We start from the raw sequence: 11,802 nt of genomic DNA on the forward strand, positions 1-11,802 counted from the left end.
GTCATCTTTACAGAACGTTTTAGAATTATGATGGTGACGAGAAACATCTTCAAGTTCAACTGTGAAGTATATGTGTACCAGAAAACTGAAATTCAATGTGCAATGCCGAAATTCATCCCTCGACAGCATTTATTACATGCAGATATCAACTCTGCAATCAAAGCATCAAAATCTTTCGTTAAACTGATTATGACGACTTTATTTCAGTCTTTTCTAAAGATCAACATTCGAATGAAATAATTGACAACCTGAAGGAGACTACTTCATGTTAGGCTTTTCTAAAGAGTAAGTTTTGATTAAAACAACTGACCATGACAACTATAGAATCATGGAAGAAATCATAATTAATTTTGATGACATCAAGTTAATAATAGTTTGTCACCTAACTTTTAGTAAACTTTGAATTATCAAGTATCAAATGATGGAAGTATCTAATTGTGTATTGATAAGGTAATATAACAAATCACTCTAAATCAATGACCGTTGTAAATTCGAAATTCTGTATTTTAGTAGTGAGACGTCATCGAATCGAACATTGACAACGGACTCATTATTCGTTGCAATGATTACGAAATCACGTATATACGTACTACTAATTTAAATGTCAAATACTGTGGAACTTTCGTAGAACAAGTTAGTGTCTAATGAATGAAGACAATTATACAAATATTGAAAGTCATGTTTATTATTTTATCAACAAGAGTACATCAGTTATTACATAAACAAGAATACGAATGTACATAATTCCATTGAAAAATTGTTCAAACGAATAATAAAATCTAAACTTTTCTATTAAAATACTCGATAAATACAACTTGGTCTGAGAATCAATCAGTACTGTAATGGAGCCATCTCCAAATTATACAACCGATATATATAACAACTGGATAGACGACTAAAATAATCAAAATGTACAAGTACAGATATAATTTGTTCTGTATATTCCCTACGGTTGTATTGACAGTCATAGTCTGAAGGGAGAAAAATAAGTAGCATTTATTACTAAATAACCAATATTTACCAAATGTTGAGCAGTTTCTTCGAAAATTTTCTTGAGCTTTTCTGCAAACTGAAATTCGGTGATCTTCAATGTTTTTTCATCATGTTTGATGGGAGTTGGTGCACTCAAATCGTTAACATCCAAACTCTCCTGAATAAACAAAACGGTGGCATTGAATACTAAACATCATCATCATTATACGATAGTTTCAGTAAAAATGATCAGGAGAGAATTCCACAAATAGTTACAAAATCTGCATTTGTATAATCATTTAGAACATCTACTACCGATTCAAGAATCAGTGCAAGAAATATACACCATCCTACAACTTATTGACGACTCATTTTGTGATGAAAATTGTATTCTGGATGTCTTATCTAATCACAATTTGAACATAAATAAATAAACTTTTAATTTTGATTGAGATCATGAGCCGATAGATGTTAGACCACCTTTGGAAATCTGGAAGCACTGGAGGGCCGTTTTATCTATTGTAGGACTTCTCAGCAGTGCGCATCCACGATCCCGCTCGCGGGATTCGAACAGAAGGCCTTCATTCCCGCTCACGAATGCTTAATCTACTGGACAGTTGAGCGGGCATCCATTGGTGATAGTATCTAACATCAATCAATCCACGAAATTGCGCGAACATCTTGCATTGTACTGAGGTAGATACTTGTCTTTATGCGATATGCATTAGCTCTACCGGTCACGGCTTCTCACTAGAACTCCGAGAATCCCCTCACGAAGCTAGTTTCTGGTGAGCACATGTTGATTACTCGTACAGGGTTTGTGGAGATTAATAAGTTTTTGATTGAAATCATGAACCGATTAATGTTGGACCACCTTTGGAAACATAGAAGCATCAACGATCCCGGTCGCAAGACGCGTGCGGCTGAGGAGTCTCACAACAGAACGAAACGGCCGTCCAGTGCTTCCAGGTTTTCAGAGGTGGTCTAAAATCAATCTTTTCATGATCTCAATCAAAAACGTAATAATCTCCGCAACCCCTATACTAGTAAACTTATAATTTATTGTCTCATTGAAGCACTCCTTACAAACATTACGTGTTTCGCAACACAGAATAAGAAACCCTTGTTCATGACCTCAGGAATGAGAATCTATAAACTCCCACCAAATATCAGTGCATGAGATTCAATTCTCAACAGGTTAAGCTACTTCACTCAAACTGGTTCCATCGGTATTTTGTAAAAATTCACATAGATCTACGGATTTATGTCGGACATCTGAAAGAACGACACATTCAATGAACCGGATAACTATCATACTTCCAGGCCCCGGTGATAGGCGACGCTTTGATCCATTGTTTACCGTGTCCATGAAAAAGAAAACAATTTGCTCTTATATGATAAGGTATCGTCAAGGTATATAAAGCTTTAGTTTAGTTACTGAAGGAACACACATCAGTTCATATTGGTAAAAACACCTTTTTTTCAGTTAAAACCATTTTCTCAGATTACGGAATTTGGTGATATTGTAAACAACCCGTGAAATAATACAATTACTTACCTCAACATAGCAATCATCAACTTTCAATTTATGAGTATTCTGATCATTACTTTCAATGCATTTGTTGGCTTTTTCACACCAAATACATGTTATATTTGATGTTGTTGCTTTTTTGCATTTTTTTATCGAATTGTATTTTGGACAAATCTCTATGAAAAGAATACGGTGATTTAATGTCAAGTTATCAAACAAAAGATAAGTGAATTATAAAAACATATAACAATAACTCAATGATACAATTATGATTTTGAACTATTTAATTCACCGGGACATTTTCACCGCGAATCACGACACAGTATTAAGTATGCTTTCAATTTAAAATATGTTTCACAACATTGTATTTCAATTGAATGAAACTACTTCAAATGTCAAGCATGAGCAATGTATTACGACAGGTAAATTTGATGAATTTCAATAAACTGCTTACATTCAGACATGTACACACACTTTTGATTGAGATCATGAACCGATTAATGTTAGACCACCATTGAAAACCTGGAAGCACTGGACGGTCGTTTCGTCCTATTGTGGGACTCCTCATCAGCAGTTCGCATCCACGATCCTGTTCGCGGGATTCCGACCCAGGGCCCTCAGTCTCGTGCCAGAACGCTTAAAATACACACACTGCTGTCACTGTGTTCAGTAAAGCGTACGGCATTGGACGTTTGATGGTTGTACAGTTTCTTTTCGTGCAATCAGTTTTCTGATTGAAATCAGTTTAAGAAAGTCAGTTGTTTTTTGACTAAACATTCATTTTCAATTTTGTTAACTCATTGGAACAATAGAGGAAGTGTCATGGTGTTTTCTCAAACAGGAACTATATTTTTCTTGATAAGATTTCAGTCTAATTGCTATGACTAAAGATATCGATGCATGTTGCCACATTCTGGTCTACACGCCGTGCGTCATTACATCAGATCAGTTGGATCAACAAAAGTTCATCGATGATAAAAGTAATATTTTATTCGACGGATATTAGAGGTGATCTTACCATTAGATCATGGAATCATTCTCTCACTAGTCGAAATGTTATTTCAAAGGTCTAACACGTGGTGAACCAAAATTTGTTCGTAGTTACTCAATGTACATGTTCATGGGAAAAAATGCATTTTCACACAGTGACATCAGTTCTGTAACTTACTTATCTACTTACATGCTTACTCCTGTTAACCCGAATGGAACATAGTCCGTCGATCAGCATTCTCTGACCCACTCTGACTACGCCTTTTATTCTACTTCTATCCAATTGTTGTTCATCCTTCTCATTTCTGTCTCCATTTCTCAGCGAAATGTTTTCTTCGGTCTAATTCTTCTCCTTTGTCTCTGAATATTTCAAGTTAAGGCTTGCCTTGTGACGCAGTTGCGAGCTTTGCTCAATATGTGCTCTATTCACTTCCAGCAGTTCTTCCTGATTTCTTTCTCCGTTGGAATCTGATTTCTTCTCTCCCACAGTAGCTTAATGCCGATAATGTCTAGACAAAGGATCCAAAGTAAGTTCGCCATCTTTAAGTAAACACTTGTATCTTCTGGATGATGGCTTTCGTAGTTCTCCAAGTTTCCGCCTCACACGGTAGAACTATCTTGATATTTCTATGAAAACGTCTTACCTTCGTGTCGGTTGAAAGTTCTCTTGAATTTCAGATGTTCTTCATATGTAGATATGTTGCTCTTGCTTTACAGATTCCCACATCTACATGTGCATCAGATCCGCCGTGTTCACCAATGATGATGCTTTGATATGTTAAGGGTTTTACAGCCTCCATAGCTTCTCCGTCATGTGTGACTCCATAGTTGCGTGCTGTGTTGCTTCGGAGAATATTGCTTTTACCTTCGTGTATGTTGAGACCTACTACTGCTGAGACTGCTGCTATACTGATCGTTTTCTCCTGCATTTGTTGTTGCGTGTGTGGCAGTAGAGTCGGATCATCTGCGAAGTCTATATCGTCGAACTGCATTCTAGCTTTCCACTGTATCCCATGTTTTCCCCCAGATGTTGACGTCTGTACGATCCAGGCGATCACCAGGAGAAGGACGAAGGGTGAGAAAAGGCGACCTTGCGTGGCGCAGGAATTTGTTTTAAACGAGTCTGTGAGCTGTTTTCCATGCACTATTTTTCATTTTAATACATCACGAGTAGTCCGTATGATGTTAACTATCTTCTTAGGAATTCCATAGTTCTGAAACTAGCTGAGATAAATTATAATTTGAAAATATGGCTTGTCGACATGTTCAGTTCATTAGATTTGCATGACAAAGCACAAAATTTGGAAATCGGTCAATCGATTTAACTTTTACGGTGTGTTTTCGCAACTTCAATGCCGCAGGTTTATTCGATATCACGTGTCTCAAAATAAAACGGACGCTTCCTCGTCAGTGCGCAAACGAGTCACTTACACTTAGTCGTTTTCATGATTATTATCATTTCATCTATCGTTTTGAGTCTATGTGCCAAGGTAAGTTCCATCGATATGAAGCCTTCAATATTGATTAAAAATGTGGCGTTTATTATATTTAATATTCATTAGTGAATTAAAGTGTAGTTATTAGTTGTTAATGAAGAGTCATTTGATCAAAAGTACATATAGAATTTTCAATTTGATGAGACAAAATTGATGTCTGCAAGTATGAAAATAGTTAGTGCAGAATAAATAAAGTTTAACATACTCCCAAAAGCTTCATACTCCACCAACGTTCCAGGTTTGATCCACTCACCAGGAACATATATTTCATCTGACACATTATCTGGTATGATAAGTTGAACACAAAAAGACACTTAAAAACTTAATTACTTTTGTAAGTATAACAAGTTGTTTGCACCAAGTAAAGAGCACTCTAAATAAGAAACTGAAAACTTCTTCATATGGGATCATTGGTTAGCATTAAACATCCCTAAAATTATGGTTCCCTTTGCTCTGAAATTCGGAACTGATCAATTTTTAACCGTTGAGTAATAAAAGAGATAGATGAATTTCAAAGTTATTTTACAAGGAATTCAGTACGGCATCTGCAAAAATACTTCAAAATTGTTACAGGTTAATTAACATTACAAAACACAATTAGGCAATATACAGTAATAACAAACCAAGGAAGAATGATGGTTAGCAGTGCATTTAGCTAGTTATACCGGAATCTCAGAGTTAGTTTTCACTGTTAAACTGAAACGCAGCACCATACACATTAGACGTCGTCCCTTAATCCGCTTATCTACTTATTCTATTGCGTACGACTAGCTAGTGCGCGTTGGTTGTCCTTGACCTAGGCAGTGATCGATAATCTGTTCGATATTCAGTGACTCAACTGCCTGATGATTCGGCTAGGGCTTAGTTACATTTCACTGGCCCTACAAGGCAATATATAGTATTTACAAACCAAAGACGAATGATGGTTAGGAGTGCAATCATTAACACGTGACAGTTTGCTATCATTTGGGCATTTTAGCTGGATATACCGGGATCTCAGAGTAAATGTTCATTCTTAAACTGAAACGCAGCGCCAATCACTTCAAACGCCATCCCTTTGTCCACTCAGCTACTTAGTCCAGATATACACTAGCTCATACAACAACGTGAAGTACTGATTCATTTTCGCAATATTTATTGCATCTTATCATCGATATTTGAAACCGAAATTGATTCTAATGCTAGTCACCATCTATCTTTGCTCACAATGCTTGTGATTTAAAGCAACATCGGAACAATCCTAATGGGATGCACACTTATCAACACAACACTGATCAATCGCAGTCTTAAACTTCAATGTTGAGATTCAAAAAAGCAACACAAAAACGGAAATTATCTTCACTGCTTAAAGACTCTAATGCAATTCAAACAATCAACATGTACCAGTTGACCAAACATTTGGTGCATGTACTCACATTCGATCATTAAACACTGTATCACACCTAACCACTTACACTCGATGCTTGTGTTGAAACTCAGCTTCATCTTTCAATAATATATGAATATGTAAATGAACATTTTACAAAGGGAACACCATTTCCATGTATCATTCACTTATTTGTGCTTCATGCAAAACACACTTACTTTTGGATTTTGTGAAGATATGACTGAGGACTACATGTGTGACTGTCGTACTGTGAATGAATAAATGAGTAAATATATTGTGTGCTTAATATCGTTATTCATATGTCCTTGTCTTGACCTATCAATCGGTAACGTAAATGTTATCTGTCTCTGAATATTCATCGACACTTTTGCGATAAAGTCATTCATAAACCTTAGTTGTTTTGTTCAAGATATCCGGTTAATGTAGGCTCGGAAAACCGATGGTTGATGATGTATGCCACCGCAAATTACAATATTTACAAAATTCGTTGAAATGTTCCTTACGTGTTTCACACTTTATATCAGCACTGATTTTCGATTCCTGCTCGCTTTCTTTGATTTCCGTGGGGATCTAGAAAAACGTGTTTGAAGGTCGAGTGAAGATTTGATGACACATACCCTGTCACATCAAAATTAATTATTCGTTAAACTAATGTGTAATCATTCAAATTATCTTATTCAAAGACACCGTATCTTACTTACAGTAAGCATACTGATTTTTTCAGTTTCCTTAGGAGTATGATGCAGCTAGTCTACATAGGTGTTCTGAAATACTGCAGTTGTCAGTCTCTCTATCATGAAAATTGGCGACACACTGTTAGATAAATACGTCTGTTAAAATAAAATGTGATTGAGACAACTAAAAGAATGGTGAGCTTGGAATATTCAACAGTGAACTATCCAAACAGTCGACCTTCAGAAGGTGAAATAATGCTTAACAAACTACGACGTTTTCCGTACAGTTCTCTACTGCACACTGATAATATTTGGCACAAACACATCATTGTTTCTTTTAAGAGCACTTAACATCTAATTATTCACTGATTTCATTAAGTGCTTGAATAAAGTGTGCCATTAACGGATTACCAATTGTGTCAAATAGTCTGTCTGCACATTTCAAAATGTTGATCTCATTCCACCGTGTTCAATGTAACCAAATACATTTGACAGTATTGATTAGGATGAAATACTAGAAAAATCTGAAGTATCTGAAACAAAACTATATTTCTATTCAATTGTGCAACTTACGTTATCATAGTAGAAAGATATCTTCCCATTCGGGTGTATCAGATTGGTTATCTTGGCTGTAACCTCTACAATAAGAAGACTATCGGTACTTAAAATTTGAGAGATAAATATTGATCAAGGTATTATTAGAAGAAATATCATATAAGCATACTCACAAAGTGATCAGATTTCAGTGGATAATTATCGTGTCGACTCGAATGCTTTCTTCAGTTGAATTCTCAATAAATACGTTCAATTGAACGTCATATGAAAAAACTGTGCATGCACCTATTAAATCAATTGTCAAACGGCGTTGTATTCACATGTACGTAATATTTTCTATCACATCCTTTGAAAAGTTCAATTCTTAGTACATATAACATGAGTTGAGGATTGTTTGCTTACAAATGTAACTTGAAAATTCAATTGGTTGCGTAACATACAGAAATTTTAATCGCCGACGGACTTTGACCATAGTGTTTATTTGTTATAAATGAGAAACGAATAGCTTCAGATAGGTTGTGTTTAAGATTTTTGTAAGGTGAATGATTATGCGACGAATGGATGTGTTATGTGCAGAAATGGCTCTTTGACCAACACAACACAAATCACTTATTTTGAAATACAGACCAATCGTCAAGTTCCATTGAAGCTTGTAAACGTAAAGGAATCTCTACATTCGTTTTCCGTGAAGTGATATAAGATTTTGACTTCGTTTATCCTTGATGTTCTATTTATTAGTCGTCAAATCTAGTCTTTTCAAGATCATGATGGATCTCACATATTATTCTACACTCATTTCTCAGAATAGTAGCACCTTCTTTCTGTTGTCTATTTTTGAATGACTTGGTTTGTTTGGATTGAAGGTGTTATTAAAAACATTTCACACGTGTACTTAAAAGATCATTCAGCGTTTACTCACCTGTACCATTAACTGTTTTCACAAAATACGATTTGACAACCAATAATCCTTCTGAAATAATGAAGATCCAAATACATGTTTAAATATCTGCATAATGAATATCTTTCCCTTTCAATCGATGAACGTCTTAACATCGACTACCTTTTCATATAAATCATGATTGCATTCCTAGATTTCAATGAATTGGTGTAATGAAATGCCTAATCATCTCTTTTGAAGACATTTCAAAGAATTTTATCATTTCAGAGATATGGAAAACGTTTCAATTCCGTGAATTGAGAAGAATACTTCACACTCGTAAAACTTATTCTAGGAGCTTTAGACTGAGTAATATCTTTAATATCTATCCAAAAATTCTCATACGAAATCGTTTTCTGAAATCCCGTTATTCTTCACGGCGGGACTCTAATTTATGGACGACCTTTGAACGAATCTTAAGTGACTTTGAGAAATATTAGGCAATCAGCAAACAGTCAGTATAGAATTAAAATATGTTATACAAAACCAAGGAAATAAAGCGAACACACTTCTTTCTTATACGTGACTCTAAAACTTGTTAAGGTTAGAAAGAGGTTCAGAGGTTCTAAAATCCTAATGCATGTAGTAGAGGAAATCATCCATATGGCTACAGAATAGTCAGCATCTGGAGTCATGATAAAGTTTCAAAAACTATCTCAGCCTCGAACACATAGCTTCAATTCTGTTTATGTGCACTCCGGTTGTTGAGTGCACGAAATGATACTTTTGGACAACGACACGATGCACACAACCATGCCTATATAAGAGTCTGTACGCTCTCCAAACATCCATTTGAATTGTAGTACCTGGCTGCAGCCGGTGTCGATAGTGCTTTTATTATCCAGTTCGCGATAATTGTCGTAATTCACATTAGTTAGGAATTATGTATGGGGTTTTCATCACAAAATGACATCAGCTATAATGCCAGAAATTTATTTAGCCGAAAGCTTGAAAGGCTTTAACGTTAAAATCCGAGATCTAATAACTCATACCTGATTGTCTCGTACACAAATTATAGTCTCGACTTTTCATTTGCAATAGCCGCTCAATTATCGCGTTGTGTACAAGATTCCCTGTGAACTGATTGTACGTTAGCAGTAAGCACTGAATTAGGCGCCTTAATCTTGAAGTCGTTAAAACGCTTCTGATTGGCTCGTCCACGAATTAGAGTCTCGCCCATCTTGTTCTTGTAGACTATTCATCGTTGTTTATTGATCAATTGTATCAGAATTTGAAGATTATAATCATACAAATATGATTACAAAGTGACAAAGTTGAATATTCAATGGTCACAGACAGTAGCTCAAAAGATATTGAATCTATAGGAGTCCTGGAGATGCTAGAAAGGTACTGGAGGGTATCTACTATATCTTGATAGTTCATAGGCTTCAATAATCCAAACTCATTTCACTCATAACACAGCTTATTGTTTCACATATGAGCAGAATGATTCATTTGATCTACCAAGAAGTGTCATGTCGGTGAGATATCATTTATGCAAAATGAATGTGATGGAAGGATACAAAACGAACTAAAACTAAATAAAACAAATCTTACTTTCATTCAAAACTTCAAATATCAATTTCGTTATATCTTTTAACCGATTTGAAATTCTTCCAATGTATTTTTCGCTGAATATATTTATTAAACCTTCATTTCCTTAATAGAAACAAGCAACATGATTGATCATCTTATGTTGAATGAATAAAAGACATTGAAATGAACTTAAATGAACTGTATGGACTGAATCCGGATTGTTGAAAGGCACCAAACACTATTTAAACTTTGAACAAGAAAAGATAATTGACGACGTTTTGGATGTACTGGCGTGATCCAGCAAATTTCTCGCAAAATACAAGCAAAAATCAGGAAACACTAAGATGCGTTTAGTCCAATCAGCGTTCACTTAACGTTTTAGTCAAAAATACTCAGGAAGTGAATCGTTACATGTAGAGATTCTGATTGGATGACTGCTATACTGCTTCTTTGTTTAGTAGCATTCCAGAATCTTCAAGCCAACCAAGTACATCTCAAATATTTTAAAACCCTACATTCTTTATGGATTGAAATGAACCTTGGAGTAAAGTACATCTTGCATACTTTGCGACTTCTCTCTCGTGTTCAGATCGTTGTACAGTTCTAGCTTTGAGGGTTATGTGAATAGCTTAGGAAACGAATATAGCGTTCAATTTGGCAAGAATTATCAGGATGTTAAAAAAAGAAGCATAAAACTGATTCACTAAAGAAATCTGACAAAGCGGACGCCCTCTTCTCCTTCGTCTACATAAACATCAATTAGCAGTCAAACGCCATGATATTTCCTCACTTATGTCAATACACGTGGACGACTGCGTACACTCATTCGATCGGAAAAATGTGGAAACATTGGGCAGAGAAAATTTCAAAAACACTGGAGAATTTTTGAAGCTTGGCACTCAGGTCAATCAGCAATCAACAAGCATATTGAAATCAATCGAATTTATCAACCAATCAGAAAAATCATGCACAAGTATAGGGACAATAATCAAACCAATAGAAGACACAACCAAAACAAAGAAGTAAACAATAAAAAATTTTAGGTCAATAAAAACCAATTAACATCAAGGTGTACAGAACAATATGTGAAACGCATATGGAGAAATTCCACCACTTCACTTCTACCGAAAGTTTGTGCTCATTATGATGTCGTCCAGAAGAACAATGAAAGCTCCAAAACTAAACCATCCAGCTCAGAGAACAAAACTCTATCAAAAAAAAATGGAATCAACTTTGATTTTTGAACAGAAATCTGACCAAGAATACTTAGTAACCGTTTTAGTTCCAATAAAAAGTGAAAAAATTATTGACTTACCATAACGATGAATAAGAAGGTCATTCACATGGCGATCGTAATATTTAAACGGGAAGTTCAAGGCAACATACTAAACAGACGTAAATATTTGAATAAGTACCTCCACCACAAAATGTAGTCAACTCACTTGAGGTGCAGTGAATATATTAGGACTATCTTTTACAAGTGGATATGATTGATTACGACGAATTCTCATTAAATAATTATGGTGAAAAGACTGAGTATGTCTATTAGAATCTGATTATTGACTTACAATTCGATATGAATCATTTTGAAAAATTGTTTCTTTTAAGCTGTTTAAGTGACATTTTGTACAGATATCTTGACATTTGAGGAATTCAGAAGAGAACCATACAACGATCAAATAAAGTGATATGAATAAGCTAAATGATGCAGAATTGTATCTACA

At 35.2% G+C, this 11,802-nt stretch overlaps 1 protein-coding gene across 1 annotated transcript; it reads right to left on the reverse strand.

The window, feature by feature from the left end:
- Positions 1–743: 743 nt before the first annotated feature.
- MS3_00001141 (uncharacterized protein) lies at positions 744–11,463 on the reverse strand (the record flags this gene model as incomplete). Its single annotated transcript, XM_051208643.1, has 9 exons — positions 744–971; positions 1,022–1,150; positions 2,531–2,679; positions 5,195–5,272; positions 6,880–6,946; positions 7,624–7,688; positions 8,525–8,575; positions 10,100–10,201; positions 11,394–11,463. Coding segments are annotated over 9 exons (855 nt in total), but the record flags the coding sequence as incomplete, so codon positions are not given.
- Between the last annotated feature and the right edge of the window lie 339 nt (positions 11,464–11,802).

Source organism: Schistosoma haematobium, chromosome 1 (assembly GCF_000699445.3).
Source record: "Schistosoma haematobium chromosome 1, whole genome shotgun sequence".
In the NCBI taxonomy this organism is placed as follows: domain Eukaryota; kingdom Metazoa; phylum Platyhelminthes; class Trematoda; order Strigeidida; family Schistosomatidae; genus Schistosoma; species Schistosoma haematobium.